General features: G+C 40.9%; 1 protein-coding gene across 2 annotated transcripts in view; it reads left to right on the forward strand.

Moving 5' to 3' along the window:
• COL27A1 (collagen type XXVII alpha 1 chain) overlaps positions 1-23,901 on the forward strand; it is a 290,091-nt gene that overhangs the window by 49,174 nt on the left and 217,016 nt on the right. For both annotated transcript variants that reach the window (XM_063432553.1, XM_063432552.1), the window contains exons 5-8: positions 2,510-2,563; positions 10,921-10,974; positions 12,914-12,967; positions 23,591-23,635. In XM_063432553.1, the coding sequence (XP_063288623.1) occupies positions 2,510-2,563; positions 10,921-10,974; positions 12,914-12,967; positions 23,591-23,635 (207 nt within the window). The remainder of the gene's footprint in view (positions 1-2,509; positions 2,564-10,920; positions 10,975-12,913; positions 12,968-23,590; positions 23,636-23,901) is intronic.

Consider the following 23,901-nt stretch of genomic DNA (forward strand, 5'->3'; position numbering starts at 1 on the left):
ATGACTTGGGTTGAGAGAAAGAAAAGCAGGAGAACAGGCAGAATGAAAGATCAAAACATAAGGAGTGACAGAATGGAGGTAAAGTGGGCACGAAGAAAGTTTAGAATGGAGGAGAAATGACTTGAAGAAGAGAATTTTAACCCCTTAAGGACCAAACTTCTGGAATAAAAGGGAATCATGACATGTCATGTGTCCTTAAGGGGTTAAAGAGAGAAAGACATGGAGGCTGAGCATGTTGGACGAAGGACTGGCAGTGTAAAACAGTTCCCATCAAGGTAAGGGTGAGGGTAGCAATAGTTGAGAGGGAGCACAGTGAGTTATTCTAACACGGCGAAGGAAGGGGTACAGTGGGAGCCTCTAAAAGGACAAGGGATAAGCCACAATGGGCACTAATAATAAGGCAATGAATGGTACACAATGGCTACAAAAAGCAAGTGTTGGGGTGCAGGGGATTCTTCGAATAAGACGGGGATGGGACACAGTGTAGGAGAAAAGGATAGGTGGTAAAATAGAGAATGGGCAATGCAAAATCACAACAAGACAGAACTTCAATATTTTAATTTTACATGTAAATACCTAGTTTATTTTTGTAATATTGTTCTGTTTCAGCGAATAGAGTAATATGTAGCCAGGGTGTGGGTTTCTCTCCCTCCATTTACACCCACCATGGATACAACTCCGGTAATGCTGGGTCGCTGATCTGTTCACAGCTAAAACTCGATCTTTTGCTTGCAACTCTGGCACTGCTCCTTGGATCTGGAGAGCGTTTGGCAGAATTTCTCTCCGTTTGCGTCCAATGTCTTATTCCTCTCGATTTGTCGCAGACATTCTATTAACTCTTTGAGTATTAGAAAGGCATAGAGCACACTCCTGACTTTTTTTTTTTGTCATTTACCAGGAAGTGTTTTCACTAGTTTGCAATAAAACATTTGACATTCTGGTTATGCTATCAAACAAGGTCATTGTCAGAAGGGTAACAGCTTGGTGGATGCTTTTGAAATGATAAAAGGAAAAGATATAACCGTATTCAGATATTAAATACAAAACAAGTAAATCCCTGTGAGGTCGTGAGAGGAGTACACGAATTAACCATTAGGGAGGATACTCCGGACTTTTTATTGTATTCACTGCAGATCCTAAATAGTTAAGAAGACCAGACCTCCCAAGGGGGCTCTCAATGCATGGAATTGTGTTCTTAAGGAAGAAAAGATATACAGTATTTGCAGATGAATATATACAGAGGAAGTCTAGGGGCAACTGTGTTTGCATTGGGGATTTTTTCCTCTTTTTTTCCACCAAAGAACCTTCTTTTGGTTATTTATATCAGCCAAGTCAAGCTTTTTAATAGGAAGGTGAATAGTTTATCTAAAAACATAACCTGAGCATTTTCTCTTTCACAGTGAGCGTGGCCTCTGACCTGTGGTTAGTAGATTTGGCATTAAATTTTTATTTTTATTTTTTATTATTCTAAACCATCCACTATACACAAGCCAGCACCTTAAAATGGAATTGTCATTTCCCATGTATTTTTTTTTTAAAATCATTTTTCTCTCCCCTATCCTCCCCTAGCCCCTAAATGTAGAATTGGAACCTCTTCCTGCAACTGGGCACCCTGTCAATCATTGTTATAAGCTCTGTCCTTTGCACCTGGCAGTCAGCATAGACTGACTACAGAGAAGAGGAGAAATGGAACAATGTTTGCATTTCCCCTCATTTGCAACATATGCCATCATTGTGCCAGGACTGAATGGATTGTGATGTCATTTGCTAAATCTTAACATACATTTGAAATAAAATGGAACATCACATGAAAACAAAGTTTATTCAGTGTTATTACTGCCCCGTTCTATCCATCCTCTTTTAAACCTTACAGGCAGACAATGGTAATTTCAATATTTTGTGTATTTATTTATTTTTGTTTATGTGGCCACCAAATTTATTTGTGGCTTCATTATAGGCCAAATAATATTTGATTTGGATTTTACATTTCAATATCAGAGTAGATTGACTTTACATCCAAAAGTACACAATCCGTAACTTTGAAATTTTTTTAAAGCTTAGTAAATTGTTTTGTCAATTCCATTCCTGTCTTGCAATTGGTGTATATAGCCACATCAAGTAAGACGATGATCAGACTAGAGGTAAAGACGAAACAGTAATGAATGAAGACCCATTTCTAACATCCACTAGGAGGCAGTAACCTAGGATTTATAGTGACACAGGGAAACCACACAGTATTGAGATTCCTCCGTAATCTTTTAGGATGGAAAAACACAAACTAATCTTTTTTTTTTTTTTTTTTTTCAAGTAACCTTACGGAAAGGGACAGGTTTGTGCAGGCTCTGTATGGTCGTCTTAAGAGTAATCTCCACTCTACAGCTCCAGCTGCACTGATTTGTCATGTGTTTTTACTGCGTGTTCAAAAACGATTATTGTAATTCTGCGCGGATTGGCCCTTTCAATATTTTGACGTTTTATGGCAATAATGTTTTTATTTCATATTTTTCAGGGTCCGCCTGGCCCCCATGGAAATCCTGGGCCTCCTGGTAATCCTGGACCAAAGGTTAGTGTTCCGATACCCCTTTCTCGCTCACAGCATGCAGCTGTTGGTTATATAGGGAGTCATTTAAACCAAGCCTTGATGCTATATATTGATTATATCATTGTATTTCTTCATTCCTGTATGACAAGTTAAATACAAAAAATCTGTTCCATTTGATCCTTATGTTCTGCCAACAAAGCTCTTGATGGAAGGGTGGACATCTTTGTAGACCTTATCATACCACTGTCACTATATATAGACGTGTGCAGGTTGTGTCACCTTTATACTTGGGGTAGAAGCAATGGGTCTCTATGCACTGGCTAATTCTTCCTTATTTTTAGATGGAAACTAGACTGCCGACTGTATGAATAGACTCAGTAGACTCTATGAATAGCATAAATGGCCAAGAAATGGAATAGCTCAAGGTAGCTCCTCTACTCTAGAACTGCAACACTCAACAGTGCTTTGTCAACAGCTTGGGATTGGCCAGTCCTGATCTAGAATGTACAGATAAATACAAATCTAAGCGGGAAATTTTACAGGAGCGTGTCAAAAGCAAGCGAGTTGCTAACTAATCTCAAGAAGACTTGTCCACAAAGAGTCTTTGAAGCCATCAGTGAACATGAGTGCATTGCTTGTGCTAGGTGCCATAATGGCTAGCTACACTTACAGCTGTTTATAACTGATCTGTTAGCCATAATACAAGCCACTGATCCACCAGCTGTTCTACCTATCCATTTTATTTTACTATTCATACCAGTTCTACCTATTAATTTTCTTCGATGTCCCCAAGATACAGGGCATTGAGTAGATGTGGGATCCTGAAAGAGGTACCACGTATTAGAACAAAGTATCCATTTTCTATCTCAAGTTTTCATCGTCATACAAATTTGTGATCCCTGCATACTGAATTTTTGGGATAGAATTTAGCACCGGTGCTAAAAATTGTGTATAAAGTGAAATATCTAGAAATAACAAATTCTAGAGGATGCCACGTGAATCGACAATCATTGCCGGTAGTAATTTAGATTGCCACTGGTTGGTCCAATTAAATTGTATATATAAAAAAAAAATTCTAGCGCATTTAAAGAGTTCCCTATTAAAGTGTGAATTTACTGAAATACAAAGAGAATTTCAAATTGTAGACCTAAATATCCCAATTTGAAATATTCTCCAAGTCAACCCTGTTTTCAATTCGACCATTTTGGCCTTAATTTGAAATTCACTTTGAACTCTGGGCAATTCAAAATTCAGTGACTAACACTGTTTGAGAACTCCAATTATACATTGTTTTTGTATCTGTGTTTTTTTTTTTCATCTGTACGTTTGCTTTTTATAACCCCATAAGAGGTGGCCATAAGCATATTCTAATTTCCAGTCCAGTGACCATGATTTGAATTGTAGCCTTTTCTGATTGCCTGAAAATGCAAACCCACTTTGATTCCAAATAGATGTGTTAGTATTTTCCCCTCTCTTTCTGTCCCTGCAGATCACATTACCCGCTTTCCCTAAAATAAATTAGTAAAAGTCAAGTCTCATAACATTTACACATAGTTAATCATGTCTCAGTGCGCTGGTTCCTATAAAATCTATTTATAGTGAGGGATTTCTAACCTCCTAACCTTTTAAACAAAATTTCTCTGAAACATTTCCATATTTCATGATGCTACAAGCCTCGTGGGTGATGGATCCACTTTTAGTGATAATGCACGTACCAATTCAGTAAAGAGTATAGAAGTAATTATGTGAAGAGAGTTGATGACAGGTGTACATTCTGTCATAGAACCTTCATACATCTATATACATTGCCTGGCCAAAAAAAAAGTCACCACCAAAAAAAAAAAAGATTACACACTCTAATATTTTGTTGGACCACCTTTAGCTTTGATTACGGCACTCATTCGCTGTGGCATTGTTTCGATAAGCTTCTGCAATGTCACAAGATTTATTTTCGTCTAGTGATGCATTCATTTTTAACCAAGATCTTGTATTGATGGGAGAGTCGGACCACTGCGCAAAGCCTTCTCCAGCACATCCCAAAGATTCTCAATGGGGTTAAGGTCTGGACTCTGTGATGGCCAATCCATGTGTGAAAATGATGTCTCGTGCTCCCTGAACCACTCTTCCGCAATTTGTGCCCAATGAATCCTGGCATTATCATCTTGGAATATGCCTGTGCTATCAGCGAAGAAAAAATCCATTGATGGAATAACCTGGTCATTCAGTAAATTCAGGTAGTCAGCTGACCACATTCTTTGGGCACATAATGTTGCTGACCCTAGACCTGACCAACTGCAGCAACCCCAGATCATAGCACTGCGACCACAGGCTTGTACAGTAGGCACTAGGCATGATGGGTGCATGACTTCATCTGTCTCTCTTCTTACCCTGGTGCACCCATCACTCTGCAACAGGGTATGTAATCTACTGTTGGCACATTGGCCATTCGCATTTTGCAGTAGTTCAGATATTGCATTCCCTTTCATTGGGGTAATCCACTCAATATGGGAAATCCCATGTTTTGATTGTTCGTTTCTGGTGAGCCCATGAGCCTTTTGTTGTCACCAAACATTTAATTGGTAGTCGCTGTATATGGAAGGCTTGACAGCTGGTGTCTGGTAAAACAGAGCAGTATGTACCCCAACGCATTTTACAGCAGTGACATCCTCGTTTCAGATGTTCCCATTCACTTTCTGTACAATCCCACCTATTTATTTAGCTGATCTTATGTGACATACGAAACTGCAATTTCTTACAGTGTCTCAGAGCTGATTACAGACCTGTCTGAGGCCATGTAAGACAGGGCAGAAAAGTTCTCTTTGAAGGTAAAGTTGGCACAACATGCATATTGCGAGCATGACCTAAAACTCTGTGTCAGACTCTCTAAAGTTAATGCTCTAGTGGGAGCAGTCTTTGCCATCTCACTCCCTGGCTTTGTGGATTCAGAATCTTCCTGGCAGCATCCCCTTTTCCATAAAAACACAAGTATCGTTCAACCTTGTGTGTAAAATTTTCCACATTGTTAATGTCCCTAGTGAGTTTACAATCACCCCATCTTTGACAGCACACGTTCAGCTCGAGTTTATAAATTGCTTGCATAGACATAACATGGCTAATACTAGAGAGTTTCAAGCAGCTAAGCAGACGGAAGATTATTCCAATGTTGGAATCTTTTGCTCGAGTTTTTCATAAAGATAGAATCTTTACAAAAAAAATGAAGACTTGTTGGAATTTTATTGAAATTTCAGTGCCATCAGCAGATATCTCAAGACAAAAGAAAAACCACTTCTTAATATGGACAAGATGACTTCTGTAAAATGTGACAAAGCGCAAAGCATTCGAGCCACTTCAAAAGAAAGATTGCCATTTCCCATCAGGCATCTTGGCAACTTATTGCACATGCATGAAATGCTATATGAAGGATCGCACAGTTTTTCAGGATTCTCTGTAGACCCTGATTTTTCCTTTTGTACACACACAAAGCTATGACAGTGATGCGGTTCTCGGCAGATGAAGCCGCCAAGATTGAAAAAAGAATGAAAAAGAAAAAGCTGATGGATTGAGGATAGAGCTTTAGGTAATATCTACCTTCTTTTCCCCATTTGTTAACATTTGATTTCATCTTGTGAGATTATTGTAAAATGGAACCTGTAAATCCTTAAATCCTTCTAAAACGTCATTTAAATCTTACTTTGCTCAGTGTATTTCGACAAGGTTTCAAATAGTTGCTTTAAGTGTGGTGCTTGAGTTGAGTATAGTGTAGTGTTAATATATGGGAGATTGAAACGGCGTTTGCACATATATTGATGATGTTTAAGCAGTGTATTAATCCATGGGTATAAAAAGGACTGTATTCATTGCCAGAAAAATGGGATGCATTTGCCACTATGTTTTGCGAATGTAGTTGTGCCACTTTACTTTCATTAACTGTAAAGTGTTAAAAGTAAGCTGGCGTTTTAAGAGAGGAGGATCGTTTGGGCAGATGCCAGACTGCGGCGCTAATATACCGTATCTGGATCTTGCACAGAGATTACACCGTCCAAGCTTGGCAGAGCCTATCTGCATTCATTCACAGATATGGGAGCATCTGTGTCGAATCATCTCCTTGCCTCCTACCGCTCACACATCCAAGAAAAACTAATTAATGAACTCCTGGTTTATGGGATACTGAAAAGATTGTAAACACATACATACGGAAACAGCCTTTCCCCAGACCCCTGAAAACCTGTGAGCTAATAACTGCCTTGGTTATCATCTGGACGTTTGGCAGACCTACCACCTTGCCCAGTTAACTTCTGTATAATCAGCTGGCTTACAGTGTGTTGGAAAACAAAATTAGTTTTTTTGTCAAGTGGCAACTATGGATTTATGCTTTGACATTCAAACGCTAAGTAGGCACTTGGATTTCAACTTGCATACCCTTTGCCAATTACATAGTTAGATAGGCTGAAAAGAGACATGCACCTATCAAGTCCAGCCTTTCTCACATCTGTTTTTGTTGTCTATCCAAAATAAGGCAAAAGGCCAGATTGAAGCACTTCCCAATTTTGCAGTAAACTAGGAACTGATTCCTTCTTGACCCCAGAATAGTGGTCAGATCTCTAAATGGATCAAGAAGCTGTTATCTCCCATACTTATTAGCTCCCATACTCTTGGTCAGTTAACTCTCTTACTTTTTGCTGACAAGCTTCCAACTTCTCTTGACAGTTCACTCCCTTACTCATGGCTGGTTAACTTACATACCATTTGCTGGTTGACTTCAAACCTCTTATTACATTTAACTTTTGGCCAGTTCACACATATAATCTCGGTCGGTCTAATCTTATACTCTATTAGACGCTTTAGTCCTATAATCTTGGCTGGTTTGCTCTTGGCCGCTTGGGTCCCATGCTCTTGGCTGCTTGGGTCCCATACTCTTGGCCGCTTGGGTCCATACTCTTGGCTTTTTGGGTCCCATACTCTCTCTGCTTGGGTCCCAAACTCTTGGCCGCTTGAGTCCCATACTCTTGGCCAGTTTACCTCTAACCTCTTCCGACAGTTCACTCATATACACTTGATAGGTTCCCTCACATACTCATTGCTGATTTAATTCCATCTTCTTTACACAGTTCACTCCCATACTCTTACCTATTTCCATACTTGCCCTTTGCCGACCACGTGGTCCTCCCTCTTCAACCTCTCTGGTCACGGCCCCTTTTATGACTCTGCACCAACGTCATCATGCCAATCACTCGGTGTCTTGTCGTTAGAGCCTTCCTTATGTTTTGGGGGTGTGACTATTAGGCAAACGCCCTAACATATAAATACATGCATTTTTCTTGGGATCACTTATTTTGTTTGTTTTTTGACTTGGCATCGCTTGACTATTTTATTCTCTGGTATCCTTGACCTGACTTTGTATCTCGCTCCTCTGATTTCCGGTTCCCTTTGCCCCTGGCGATACTTTGATTACTCTTCTGTCTTATTACATTTATCTGGCCATTCTTAGGACCAGTTATATGTGCTAGGATTAATGTTCTGGGGTGCTTATACTCTGCTTATTGGTGTGCGTGTATGTATATGTATATATATATATATATATATAGTGGTATAACGTGACAGTCGATTCTCTCATATACTCTTGGCCGGTTTACTCCAATACTCATTCTTGGTTTGCTTGAACCTCTTTTGACAATTTACCCACATACTCTTGGACAGAGTGTCTGGTTCACTCCAATACTCTGTAAGCAGAAGGGGAATTTCAAGTGTTTCAAATGTAAATACAAATTACAAATTATTTTTCAAGATTAGATAACTCCATACTCTTAGCTGGTTTCCTGAGCTTTGCAATTAAAATGTAGGATAGATATGGCAAAAAAAAGAAAAGGTGTAAATGTCCTTATTGTTACAATGCTTAGATCAATTGTTATATATATTTTTTTCAGTCTCTCGCAAGCGACCATTATAACCGCTTCTAACAAAAATTAAGAAATCATTTACTAATACTTTCTTTCAGAAGATGCAATGAAAGATTACCGGTACTCGCTGTCAGTATACAGACATTGTTACTAATCTGTAAATGATGCCTATTATTCAGTAAAGGAATCCAAACTTGTAGGGGAGTTTTAAGATTTATGGGGAAAATGCCACTAATGGGAGGAGAAACAAGTCTGACACTCACAATAAAATGACCAGATGGGATGTGTATTAAAGAAACATAAAAAATCCAAACTATAACTTGACTGCTGTGAATTAGCATCATTAAATAACGCCAGATGTATCTTTAAAATATTTCTCATGCAGCCAGTTTTCCAAAGAACTCCTTAAAACATTTTTGTATATAACCCCTTAAAAGGAATTATTGGCTTGTTTCGCTTTCTTCTATAATTTCCGTAGTTTATGTCTAGTTAAATTTGTAATTTTTTTTCTGCTGCAGGTTAGCATCTGTAGTCCTGTTTGTTTAATCCGCTCAATACTTTTTGGACTTAAAATAAAGTTGTTTTGGTGACTATACAGTCCCTTTAAATTTTAAATTCATTCTGAATTCTCACTTTAGTGAATAACTCTGATAATCTTCCATTTGTGAAAATACTCACAAATGTTGTGAAGAAGCTTCTGTGTTACAGCCACCAGCCTTACCTGCTATAATGTGGTGCCATTTACCTGTCATTCACTAGCCCTATCTGCTGTGACATGGTCACATTTTAGATGTCATTCACGTCGTCACGTGGTGACCTGTCGGCTGTAACATCATGGCATTTATGTCATTCACTAGCCCTGTCGACTGTAACATGGTGGCATTTATATATCATTCACTAGCCCTGTCGGCTGTCACATATTGGCATTTGTTTGTCATTCACTAGCCCTACCCTGCTATAGTGTGCTAACCGGTACATAGCAAGCTGATCGTGGAGCTCCGTCCTCCCATCAGATCACAATTGCGATAGAATTGGGGGAATTGAATATTTGACAGAGCGAAAAACAAAGATCATTCCTATCTAGGAGAATGAACCTCCATTTTAATTAAAAACTGCTCCGTATGGCTGAGGCTTGTTTTAAACGCATGCCTGTTATTAAAAAGAAACATTCCTTTAATATAAAGACCCGCTTGGTTTCCCACTTTCTTTAAATATATCCTAACTGCAGGGCTGAGCTAAATACGGTATCTCTACAGTCAAAATGGTATGTAGGTTTTTTTTTTTTTAAAACAACTTTTCTTAGCCATCTAAAACAACTGGCAGAGTATCATGGGAAATGTAGTAAATCAAACAGAGGAAATCAATGATCAGGAGGAAAAACATTAAGTAGAAGTGGAGAACCAGAAACTGCTTTTCTTTCTCCTCCTCCAATGCAATATGTGCCTCGTCTGTGCCAGGATTAAACTGGATTGTAATGTCAATTGCTTATTCTATATTATACATTTAAATGAAAACTGAGCTTCATGTAAAAAAAAAAAAAAAAAAAAAAAAAGAACTCACGTTCTAGATGATGTCTAAAAAAATGCCAGTTCACCTTTAACCCCTGAAGGACACATGATATGTGTGACATGGCATGATTCCCTTTTATTCCAGAAGTTTGGTCCTTAAGGGGTTAAAGAGACACTCCTGACCTCTAAAGTACTTCAGCTTACTGAAGTGTTGTTTGTGTGAAGAGTGTGTCTTCTCTTTTTATGTATTTATTTACTTTATTTTAGGAAAAGTGCAGCTTTGAATTGAAATTGGCACTTTTATAAATAAACCTTGTTACACCCCCTTGGCTGTCAATCAGACAACCGGTCCTGTTACTTCCTGGTTTGGTTTGCTCAGTGGAGCTAAACTTAAGAGACCGCAATTGCACAGAGCATCTGCCTAGGAAATACTTCTCATTGAGCTGCATTGGGAAGTCTGTGATTGGATAGCCACAAATAGTCTGGGCTGGGAAAGAAGGGGAGGGCATGTAACAGCTGCAGACAAGAGTTCTTATTTTTAGATATGCCCCCAATGCAAAAAAAATATTCATTGAGGGTATATCTATTTAATAGTGTGTTTTATTTTTTATTTTATTTATTTTTAATGATGGCAATGGATTATCTCTTGTATGCACATTTGGTTTGCCAGTCAGTTTGTTGCAACCTTTTAAAAGATCGGATAGTATTAATCGTGGCTACTTCTGCTCAGAAGCTGCCCTATCAGCTGCTCTGTTAAAAAGAAATAAAAACACAATTTACTCAGATTTCTTTTTCCGTCTGTCTTAGTGTGCGGCTCTCCACCCAGTGTTTATACAGTATGTCTATTGTACACACACATCACAGCCTAGTTACCAGCTCACTTCATGCAAGAGGGAAACCGGATACTCTCATAATGGGGATATCCCCGTCCTTAATTTTAGCTGACGGACCTTTTTTTTCTCCTTTCTTTCAGGGTCAAAAAGGTGATCCTGGCATTTCTCCAGGGAAAGCTCTGAATGGATTAAAGGTAATTATATAAGCTCCTCCCAGACTTCCCTCTCCTATACTGTACAATCAAACCCTCTGTTGGTTATTTGAATTAAGTTTATTACAGGACATAAAATCATGGGGCTGGAATTTCACGTGTTTGTTTTATTTGTGTGCTTTTTTGTTTCCTTTTATATTATTGTCCTTTGATGTAAATACTTTTTTTTTTATATATTTAGTTTTAATGTACATATTGGTAATATCTTATTAAACATATATTACTGTAAAAAAAATGTTTTTTGCCATTGATTTCTAATTGATTTCTAACTGTGTTCAGTTTAATTTTTGCACCCTACTCTAGATCCCCAGATATTGCAGAATTTTAACTACCAGGATGCTTTGCCAACCTTTAGAATGTCAACGTTTCTGTCTCACAAAGCCTTGACTAAGGTCTCCTAGTAAGACCGAAAACCTCTTTATTTCTTCTAATCTAATAAAGCTGCCGAATTGAGGCTGTTATATTCCCAGGCGTGCCTTCCCCTGGTTTAAGTGTACAAACTGTGGCTTCTGGCTGAGTGCGGTCCCTCTCTATTGTTTAGAATGTTAGAGCATCATGGAAGTAGGAGTTCTACAACATCTGGGGATCTACTGTTTGCTTACTCCTGCCCTAAACTAAAGACTGGTAGACTTCCCCTATGCATTTTTGTTTTTCCAGGCTTACCTTGGCAAAAGAACATTTCCAGTGAGACAGTTCGCTATCACTTTGCAATGATTTCTCTAGCCTATACAGCAGAGCCAGGATTCCCATTAGACAAACTAGACATATTATTATTTTATTATTATTTTAGTTATATAGCGCCAGCAAATTTCGTAGCGCTGTACAATGGGATATATGCCTACAGGCGGCGCATACCTAATGAGGACACTTACTCTGCCTGTTAATAGTCCATTCCCTGCCCGGTGTGTGCTGAAATCTGGGGTTGCTGTATTCAGTCTCAGTGAACCTGATCTGTACATGGCCCCGCCTCCTCTGACTGAACACTTTACTCTGTGCATAGCTCCACCCCCTCAGACTGAACACATCGATCTGTGCATGGCTCCGCCCCCTCAGACTGAACACAGCGATCTGTGCATGGCCCCGCCCCCTCAGACTGAACACTGTGATCTGTGCATGGCCCCACCCCCTCAGACTGAACACATCGATCTGTGCATAGCCCCACCCCCTCAGACTGAACACTTTACTCTGTGCATGGCCCCGCCCCCTCAGACTGAACACAGCGATCTGTGCGTGGCCCCACCTCCTCAGACTGAACACAGCGATCTGTGCATGGCCCCACCTCCTCAGACTGAACACAGCGATCTGTGCATGGCCCCGCCCCCTCAGACTGAACACAGCAATCTGTGCATGGCCCCGCTCTCTCAGACTAAACACAGCAATTTGTGCATGGTCCCGCCCCCTCAGAGTGAAGATTGCAATTGGTGCATGCCTCGCCCTCCTAGACTGAACACCGTGATCTGTACATGCCCCCGCCTCCTCAGACTAAACACAGCAATCTGTGCATGACTCCGCCCCCTCACACTGTACACAGTGATAGTCTGGAAGGGAGAGGACTTGGGCCAGAATGGACAACTCAGATATCACAAGTGCACACACTGCTACACATACTGCTACCCACACTTTTACACACAAACACAAACTCTGCTACTTATATTAGCCACATTGTTACACACACAGTGCCGCACACACTCTACACAAACACACACAGAAATACATACACACATAGACCTGTACACACATTGACACACACATTTTGTGGGGGAATACAAAGCACCAGACAAGATTTTATAAAAAATCGAAGTAATTTGATGCACATGCATTGTTTGAAAAGTCAAATCTGGGCTAGTAAGGCCTATCCCCACTCTACATTATATATATGTAGTTAGATATTTTTTTTAATAAACATTTTTTGCTTTTGCAGGGTGACTCTGGTTTGGCAGGCCTGACGGGTGTTCCTGGGCCGCTAGGTAGAAAGGTAAGTCAGTGGCAACATTCTCTCTCTCTCTTTTTTTTTCCCCCCTGAGGTCACTGCAGGCGACATCAATAGGCATCGTGCAAGACCCTGTGCTTATCAAGCCATGATCTCTTAGGTTACATTTCAGCAACAACTGACAGAAATGTTATATTCCCAGGACCAATGTTGGCACGTAGAATCGTGCAGCTCAGGAGAACACCAAAGTAGTTTTGGTAATGACTTCCAGAACAGGCATTTCTTTCACTTTTAACTGTTTTGCTCCAAGCAAGCCATACAGCAAGGTTCATACAAGTATTCTAGCACGCGTGCCAATGATGGGGTTAAATCCGAATTCGATCTGTAAATCACCCCCGGAGGAGACACTGAGCGATTCATTGTAAAATTGCTGACAGGGGCATTTCAAGAGCATTTCTTTTAGTGTTTCAGACAATAAAGCAGGGGAGTTGTACAGTCATTCATTCCTTTTGGCTGAGCAAGAAACAGTATGGATTGGGGAGAGAGTTAAAGTGGAAGCAGTAGGTACCAGAGATACACATCTCTTCCTCCTCTTTCTTCAACACACCGTGTGGGTCTTCTTGAAGCCCTTGTCTTCTTTTCTTTCATTCCTTTACCTTTAATTGCAGCTAAACATAATCCAGACTTACACGGTGTGAACTGTCCTCACTTAACCTCTTACTAAAATATTTATTATTAATCGGTGTTCATCAACTTGTTTGTATATAGCTGTGGTTGAAGTTGGGAGGTTTAGGACGACAGAAATTGTATTTCACTTGACATTGTCAACCTCTTTGGCTGTTTCTAACTTAGTTTTGGTGGCCAAACATTACCTTTTAAGGGGAGGCACACATTAAAAGCACCCTAGCATTGACTTACATTCAGCCTGTGGTATAATTTTGTTATGGCTGTCCCCTCTTAAAGGGACATCTGATCACTCTATTTAAAGGTCACCCTACACTTTGCAGCTGTCTAAACCACTTCACACTATGATATCAGAGCTAAACGAATGCTTCAAACACATTCACGAGCTTTGTGTTTTTTATTTTGACTTTTTTGGAAGCTTGGTTTAGCCAAAATAGGCTTGATGCTTGCCAACCCCATCAAGCTATTCAGTTATAGAAACTCCGAACTTATTACACAATTTTTCCGTATAATATGCTTTACCTGTCTTCTGTTTGTTTGTGAACTCCATTTATTCTTTGCCTTAAGAGGCTTTTTAGTTGTCTTGTTCTTCGGGCACAATTTACTAGTGGTTGAACTGTGACAGTACAACTTAATTTGGGAACCATTGTCTATATTCTTTTTTTTTTTTTTTTTTTTCAATTCTTTATTTTTCGTGCATAAGGTAGTAATGGTAACAAATACTTTTGACATGCCCCAACAGCATTGATCACAGGTCAACATTTAACATCAAGTAACTAATGCATGACATTGACATACATTGCACATTTTTATAATTAGACCTAAGTGTTAGCCGTAGGTATTAGTAGTCTTAGGCTTAAGAAAAGAACGGTACATGAGAGGGAGAAATTATATGAGAGTTAATATTGTGTCCGTGATGCGTATTTTTAAGGTGCGTCTCTTAGTGTGTGGTTGTTGTTGTATTATAACTATGTGTTACTGCATGCCCTCACCCGCCAACACTCCACGTGCCAACCGGCTATACCTTTTGGTCGGGTATTCAGTTTAGAGGAGGGACCGGTTAAACGCAGGGTGAGGGCAGCGTGCAGGGTTATCGGTTACATGGACTCCTGTATCACAGTATAGGAGATCTAAGGTGTATGCACATTACCGTGCTGTGGTGAACGTAGTAGTACCTCAGTTTTAGAGGTTCCGCTCAATAACCCCTGGGCAGTGTGAGGGGGCGGGTAGACACCGAAATGGTATCTACACTTTGTTCTACATGGTATCTGTGGACCAGCATATCGTATACAATAAAAATTAAGCTGAAATAAAAAAAAACGATCAGAGCCCATGTCCGGAATTTCTGGCTGCCCTCAGCCGGTGTCAGCAGCGGCTCTTGGGGTGAAGGGTACTACCTTGGCAACATCCCATGTGCTGCGTGACTCGCTTCCCGAGCCTGTGGGTGGGGGTATGCCCAAATTCTTGAGAAACTCCTCGGTGTCGTCCGCGGAGGTGAGTGGGTAGGTGCGGCCGTCTTTGGTGGCTTGAAGAGTTCGAGATGGGCCCCAGTTATAGGTGATGCTCTTAGTGCGCAGGGTCTGTGTAACTTCTTTGAGGGATCCCCTCCATTGTAGTGTTGAGCGGCATAGATCCTGCAGAAATAGTAGTTGCATGTCCTCAAAGCCATAAGGCGTCTTGTTTCGTACTGCCTCTTGTACCGACGCTCTGTCCCGGGCAAGTAGAAAGCGTACCAGGACATCGCGGGTAGCTCCAGCCGGAGCCCTGTTGGATTGTGCTAGGCGAAAACAGCCGTCTAGTTGTAGATTTTTTGCGGAGCGCTGCGGCATAAGAGAGGTGAAGAGGCGCCTGAGGAAGTGTGGCAGCTCTTGGTCATCGACCGTTTCAGCAATACCTCTTATTTTGAGGTTGTTGCGTCTTCGAGTGTCCTCCATATTGTCCAGTTTAATCTGTAGGGCCCTGTGGGCAGCTTGCAGGGTGCAAATCTTCTAGCTGTTGTTGTCTTGTTGGTGGGTTACTGTGGAGAGGTGCTCTTCCGTTGCCCCTACTCGGGCCGTTACCGCAGCGATGTCCTCGCGGACAATGTCGAGGTCCGCATTAAAGAAGGCCCATATGTTATTCAGGAGGGCCTGTATGTCTCCTTTTGTAGCCGGAGCCGACAGGTTCCCCGCTAGCGGTGTGGGTAAGTGGCCCGTAGTGTGTGGTATTTTATCCAGGGCATCCATGCCTTCCTCCCCGGAGGAGGTGTAGGGAGAGTCAAGTGGCGCCGCCATCTTAGGTTTAGGCCTCCGCTGCAGGAGGTCTTCAATGTTGCGAGAGCCTTCCCCGATCAGGATTTTCAGCTTTTTAGCCTTCTTCCCCATCTCGGGTGGAGTTGTTAAGGTCCGCGGTCGTCAATGTCGGGGTAATAAATCCCTCTTTGTCTATTTCTATGTGTTATACAGCGGGAGCTCAGCCGCCATGCGTCTGCTCCCTTCGGTGTCCAGGCCACGCCCCTCCCATTGTCTATATTCTGCTCAAGAAATTGAAGCAACTGTTTCTTTGATCAGTATTATTTATTTGATCATACTGTTTTTTTGATCAGTATTAGCAGACAGACACATAGTTGGAAAATACACTGTAGAGATGTTCAATAGAAGGCCCCCATAAGATTTACACGCTTCTCTACCACTATAGACAGGATGCATAACAGGTGTAATAGCCTGAAATCCCAAGACTGCAAACATTCCATAAGTGTTTTCATAGGGATATAAAGAATTCCTACAGTTTCTGGATGATGGAAAGTTGGTGAGCTTGAGGCCCGATGGTGAGGAAATTTGATTAATCCAACCAGTTCCGTCATTTCTCAGGACAGAGGGTGAAAAGGCGTTTGGCTTCCTTGTTTGAGGCATCTTTGAAGATTGCACCTTGAACATGTTCTTCTGGACAGTAAAAATTTACATTCTTCGGATGTAAAAATCACATGCTGCTAGGAATTCAGATAAATAAATAAAATCAGTTAATTAATCATGGTGGTTTCCATGCCACAATTAATTACATAGTCTCATCTCATTCTGTTGGACAGCGCCATTTATCTACGTGAAACTTACATTTGTTTGTGGCCTATTTGGTAATGCTAATGATATATTCAAGTGTAGTAAGAAATATTTTAATCTATCTTATTGGGGGGAGCATCCAGAAGAATATCTAGGAGGTTATAATGAAAAGAGATCTTGCAAAATCAAATCTCCTTTTATTGATCGAAAAGAACGGAAAAAAACAAAACAGCGTTGAAACAATGGAAAATGTGTCCTCATAACAGGGAAAAATCAATTGAATGTAAAAGGGCAGTTGAATTTTTCCCTGGATAAACTATAATCAAACATTCACAGAGAGATGTATTGCACCCTGTGCCAAATTCAAACTATCAAACTCTTTGTTAACATTACCCAGTGCAGCTGACATCATCATTCTGCTCTCTGGAGCATTCCAAACATTCAGGTCCCTTTAACAAATCTTTCGGGAGTCTAAGCTGCAGTTTGTGCTTCAAGGGAAATTTTTTACCTAGAATAAGAGTTAACAGCATACAATATGCAAACTGAACATAGTAGTAAATACAAATATTCAGTATTGTGAATATATTGCGGCAGATTCTTATCTATCATGTTCTTAATTGTTATCTGCATTTATATAGGGACACTTTGATGTTTCTGTCTCTGTCTGTCTATCTATCTATCTATCTATATCTTGATACCTTAAACTTTTTTTCACCCTGCTGTGGATAGAAGAGTTAAGAAAAAAATTCTCCCCCTTTGCTCTTCTCTCTCTCGCAGCCGCAGTTGACCGTGCCTTTTACACTCTTAAGTCCTTCTCCGGCTAGTGAACAATAGGTGGTCGCGCTTCTCCTTTCCCCTCATCCCAACACTGGCCTGCTATCAGGATATACTAATATGCCCAACACGCAGAACTTAAGTAAAAAAATAAAGAAAATCCTAACACGTATTACCGGTTCTTAGAACGGCCGGATTTAACGTATAAAAGGAAAAAACACAAGACAGGCTGAGGACAAAGACACAGAAAACACAAAACCGTTAAGCAAGTAAAAGGCAGAGGAATATAGAAGTCAGAATAGTCAGGAACCAAGCCAAAGGTCAAGGGACACAGAGGTCGGAATGTCAATAGGAAAGCCAATTTTAAAATACACAAGAAACAGTACCAGAAACGTGCTCTCGGATAACCAGAGTGGAAACCACGACAGGGCACAGAGAAATGAAGGAAAATGGTTTATATTGCTTAAGGTGCTCCTTGATTGGCTGCAGGGGAGCATGTGACAGTGAACGTGTGTGTGTGACATCACACACACGTTTCCAAAGTTAGGCACTCATAGGGTTAAGCAAGAACCTTAAGAGGTTCTTACTTGCAGCGGCCGGTGTCTCTAATGATTACAGACCCGGCCGCTGTGTGAGGGGAGGAGTGCCTCTCAGTGGACAGCAGGCATCGCAGGAGGAGGTAAGTAATTGGCGGCATTCCCATTACCATGTGGGAATGCCGCCACAACGATACGCGCCCGCCAGGACCCATACCGCTCTCTGGCAGGAGCGGACCCGGCGGGCGGCGTGACACCCGCGTGGTCCCATCTGACCTAATTAGATCTCTCTCCCCTTGTCTTGTGCCGTGCTTAATGAATATCTTCAACTGCTCTCTTTCTTTTGGCATTGTTCCTGCTCCCCTTATACATGCTACTGTCGTACCCATCCTAAGATGCCATCTCTTCCCCTTCCAGTTATTGTCCCATATCCCTGCTCCCCTTTTCATCTAAGCTTCTAGAAAGACCCGTTTCTGACTGTTTGGTTTGCTTCCTCAATTCCAACTCTCTCCTTGACCCTCTTCAATCTGGCCTCCGCCCTCTCCACTCTACTGAGACTGCTCTGATTGAAGTTATAAGTTATCTTATCGTGGCTAAATCCAAAGGCCACTACTCTATACTAATTCTTCTCGCCCTCTCTGCTGCCTTTGACACTGTTAATAATATCCTCCTTCTCCACACTCTTCAATTCCTCGTTCTCTGTGGCACTGTCATATTGTGATTCTCCTCCTATCTCTCCCAAGGTTCATTCAGTGTCTTCTTTTCTAATGATATCTCCTCCCCTCATCCTGTCTTGGTTGGAGTCCCTCGATGCTCTGTTCTTGGTCCCCTTCTGCTCTCTCTTTATACTGTCTCTCTTGGCAAACTCATTAATTCCTTTGGATTACGCTACAACCTGTACGCCGATGACAAATCCCTCCTCTACTGATCTCTCCCCCACTGTCCTGCAATGTGTTATTGCTTGCCTTTCATCCATCTCAGTCTGGATGTCCTCCTGCTTTCTGAAACCCAATCTCTCTAAAACTGAGCTTATTGTTTTCCCTCCATATAATACTATTCCTTCCTCTTTTGCTCTCCCTTCAAGTTGATGGTACCCGCATCAGCCAGTCTTTGCAACCTGTGTCTTGGTGTTATCTGATTCTGGCCTCACCCCTACACCTCAGTTGAAGTCTGTTGCCACATCCTGCCAATTCCTCCATAAAAACATTGCCCACGACTGCCCCTTTCTTACACAAGATGCTACAAAGTAGCTTGTTCATGCTCTAGTAATTTCTTGCACTGATTACTGTAATTCTCTCCTCATTGGTCTCCCCAGAAGCCTTGCTACAATCTGTAAAAGCATTACATTCTTCAGCAAGTTGACAGTAGTCCCTGTTATATTTCTTCACTTATTCATATCTATCTATCTATCTATCTACCTATCTATCTACCTTTTAAAGTTCTGCATTACAGGAAGAATTGGAAATATGACATTGCATTCCAGTAGATATGGTAATCGTTACTAAAGTAAAGCAGTCTGGCAGAACATTAAGCCAACATGATGATTGAAAACGTTTGTGATTCCTATGGCATTAGAGAAAATGCCTCCATTGGATGCGCTTGTTCATATCTGCTGTCAAATGGAATGTTTCCATGATAATCTAGAAACAAATTAAGTGAATTGATATAAAAGATAGAACTTGCTGTATCTGCAAGAGCCTGTTCTACATCTGGAGTCCATCTAAAAAAATTGTATGGACGATGAAAAATAAAGTGAGGAAAGAGACACGAGTTCGGAAAACTATGAACAACGCAGCAAAAAATATAAAACTAAATGCTCTTGTTTGTAGATCTGTAACCAGAATAATTGGTGTTTACTGGGGACAACATTTTCTTTTTTTTTTTTTATAAATCTTTATTTTCAGTACAAAACGTACGAGTTTCACAAACTTGTGCCGTAGAGGCTATGATAAATTAGCAACACTGTAATCAAGTTACGAGGAAAAGAAAAACTTTAGCAAGGTACATTAAACACATTTTTAGTTATAACAGGACTGTCGGGTTGTATCGGTATGTGATCGTATGGTATTAAAAGTGGGTATGTCGCTCTATAGTCAGTAGCGCCACTAGCGTATCCTGTTAGTGTTGGTTGGTAGTGGATGTTGGGTCTATTGACTTTGGCTTGGAAGTCGTTGGTGTCCTCTATCTGGAGGTATACTCAGGGAATATGCCCTATGAGTGGCTAGGCTAATGGCGTGTGTCCATGACTTAATTGTGTAGGTGTTACGCTGTGTGGCGTCTCGCTAGGCTAGGTCTAGTAGTGAATGGTCTAGTTGCACAGTACACGTCCGTTTGTGAGTAGTGTCAGCTACGGCGAGTCTATAGACGTCAATGTTGGGTCATGTAGTGGTGGTCCGTCTGTGCTGTCCAGCGGAGTCCCTGTATGTGTGTGCCGTTTGTATGTGCAGAGCCATTTAGGTCGTGTGTGGGCTCTGTTGCAAGCAGGTCCCCTGTGACCCTGGGGTTGGGGGGGAGGGAGGAGGTGTTATAGTAAAAGAGTCCCGGAGTGTGTGTAACCGTGTGGCGGTTGGTGATAGGACAGTTCGTCTTGGGTATTGGGGCCAACTGTTTAACTAGAAATGTCCCATTGTCCCCGGCCGGGGTTGGTAGGAGTCGATGTCGATTCAAGTCGTATCGTCGCGTGGTCCTCTGAGGTCTGATGCTTCTCCGCTTCTCGTTGTCCTCTGTCCGAGGCTGGGGGTGGTGTTCATGCCTTGGGTCTGTAGTCCCAGAGTCGTTAGCAGTGCCGGTCCCTCAGTGGGGTCTGATATTTTATAATGTGTCCCTTCTTTAGTTATCCACAGGGTCTTTGGCGTCGCCCACCTGTAGTTAATGCCTGCTTCCTGGAGGGTGGTTGTGATTGGTCTCATCGCTTTACGCCATATGAGTGTTTCTCTGCTTAAGTCCTGAAATAGGGAGAGTTGACAATTCTCGAACTTGTAGGGGGTCCGTCCCTGAAATGCCGCCATTAGTCCCATTTTATCAGTCATGGTACAACAGCGTAGGATGAGGATGAGGTCTCGTGGCGCTGACGTGGGAGCACGGGGCGATTTTGCTATTCTGTATATGCCATCAAAGACGAACTGCTTGGCCCCCTTGTGCGGTAGGACTGTCGCAACAAGGCGCCTGACGAAATGGGGCAGCTCTTCTAGTTGTATGTTCTCTGGGACTCCCCTTATTTCGATGAAGGGAATAGATCTTCTTTCCTATTGGAAAACCAAGTCATAGGGACACGGGTTGACTAAGCTCATTTTCTCTTTGTAGTTTTAAGATATCTCTGGTAGAAAACAAAACAAAAAGAAACTAATTCTAACTATGGAATCAGATATGCACAAAGGGCATCTGACTTATTTTTGCAAATGCTAGACTAACTTTATTACATCAACTGGAACAAAACCTTTTCTCTTCTTTTGTGCTCGGCCTTCTATCCATTCTTCTTGCGACAACATTTATTTGTTCTCATTAATTTTGCACTTCCATTCATTCATCTCGTGAAAGCGCCCATTCATTCATTATTATTTTCCCTCGATGATTGCCTCAAGCTCATCTATTCTTCATGATGTAACCTGTCATTCACGAAGTGGAAACAGTGGGTCATTTTTATTAAAGGTCAAATCAAGTGGTAGGAGAATTAAGAGAGTTAGTTCAGCTTCTGTTCAGAACTCCTACTAAGAAGTGTTGTGTCTCGGAAAAAATTTATCTAAGAAAAAATGGCAAGGGCGTGCTTGCTGCTTAGTGAGAAAAATAGGATGCTCCAATTTAATAAGCACTAGTCATCAGAAGGTCAGATCTCGGGAGCAATTTAATTATTTTTAGACGGTCTTTTTTTCCTAAACAAAATACAGTAGTAAAAATAAAACCTACAAACATTTAAAATAGGTTCAATATCTGTGGAATAGTGTTAGCAAAGAATGTAAATAAGGAGTCCAAGATTATTTGGAAGATTCAATGGAACCCCTTGTTGACTTCTCCATCCAGAATACATGATAAATGTTTGACGGAAAATGTCCATACTTATGAGTGTGTGTTGTAAAGCACGTGACCAGATCCGAGTTATAACCAGCCAGAACCAGAACAACCAATTATTTTGACATTTGTGTCTTGTTTTGGTTGATAAGGAAATGTATGTAAGTTGAAGGAACTGCCAAAGGCCATGTCAGTTAAGACCAAGAATGTTCACTGACAGGACAGAATAAATTGTCGAGTATGGATATTAAAATTTTTCCTGCTGAGATCTGGTGGAGCGTTTAATTCGGACGTCTATTCTAGGAGTAGGGCAAAGTGTTGCAGAGGCTTATTGAAAAGGGGCTTAGTCTAAAATAACCTGGGCTAGCAATAGATATTACTCTTAAACAGGCCATGATAGGACTGGAGACATAATTGTTAACTAGCTGACCCGTGCAGAAAACAACCTTCATTAAACTTCATTGCAGTTCTTTTGCAGTTGAGAGCTGTTGTCTCATCCACTAGTTTAATGAACTTACCATAGTAATGGAAAACCCATCACCACATGGGAGAAGCCTTACATTTATTTATTTCTAAATATAATTCTAATATTCTTTCTGTATTTTGACCAACCCTTTAATCTGTGAATGTTATAGAGTTGCAACTACAACTCCCAGAATTCTATGCGTGTAAGTCCTAGTCCTAGCAAACCTGATGTGGATGATTAGCACACAGTAAATCCAGAAAGCGATAAACCGCACTCTTTGGGATTGCACACCTGTAGTCCTATGTCACGAAGAGCTATTATTCTCTTGTCATGTAACCTCTATTTTTCAGAAAAAAAACAATTGTTCTGTGATAGGTTTGTATTTAACCTTTTTATAGAGATGAATAATATATCAATAGCACATTCCTCTGACACTCAAGGGTTAATATAGCCTAGGGGTTGGTTATTAACCGAACACCCATTTCTCACGGAAAACTTTCAAAAATTCAAGCCTGTTCTTAAATCCTTTTCTTTAATAATTTTATGTTCTTTTGACCTTCACATGTGACCTCCATGGCTGTGACCCCTTTAGCTTGGTGGATCCATAGAACTTAATTCCAAGTTGCCCACTAGGCATATCTGCAGGCTCTGTCATGAGTTTTCTCCTCTTAATCCCTTGATTGAGTAAGGTATCCATCTGTCCAACTCTTATGTTCGGAGTCCATGTAGCAAACTCCAATTTTGATTCTGTTTCTCCTTCATATGTTTAAATACTCCAGAGAACATGAACTGCTGATCAGGTTCCTCACTCAATGGAGCTTCCTGCGATCGTTTGGGCACAAATATATGCCTGCTTCCAGCCTATTGTTCTGCCCACTGTCTGAAACGCATTGTTGCCTATAGTACGCCTGGCACATGTAGCTCTTTAGCAGTTGTTGCACTTTGACTGTCATTGCTGCATGGCTGTGGATGATCTTCCAATATCAGTATGTAGATGCTCAGCTTGGATCTGTAGTTAGTTAAAACAAAATTTCACGACCCGATGATTAGATTTTTACTCCTATTATCCTACTTATCTCTAAGGTTGCCCATACCCACTCAAGAAAAACAAAAAAAACCTTACTTTGTCAAGTATACCTTTACTTATGTGACATTTTGTTTCTTCTAGGGACAGAAAGGCTATCCTGGACCTCAGGGTCATCCTGGTGAACCGGTAAGATATATTTAAAAAAAAAGAAAAAAGAAAAAAAAGAAAGTTTAAAGAATACAGTAAATAAAATGGAGTGGATTTATGGTAAATGGTTTAACCCTTTCAGCTCTACAACCTGGCCACTAACGCACTTTGCCATTAACCTATAGCATTCAGCCAGCATTATATTTTCTTCACTAGATCGAATTACTTTAGGTGTTATATCTAGAGTTATATAAAGGCTATGGTAGCCCCGAAACTTGGCAAAGGGTTATGGGAGATGTAGTTTT

The sequence above is a fragment of the Pelobates fuscus genome, chromosome 9 (assembly GCF_036172605.1).
Source record: "Pelobates fuscus isolate aPelFus1 chromosome 9, aPelFus1.pri, whole genome shotgun sequence".
In the NCBI taxonomy this organism is placed as follows: Eukaryota; Metazoa; Chordata; class Amphibia; order Anura; family Pelobatidae; genus Pelobates; species Pelobates fuscus.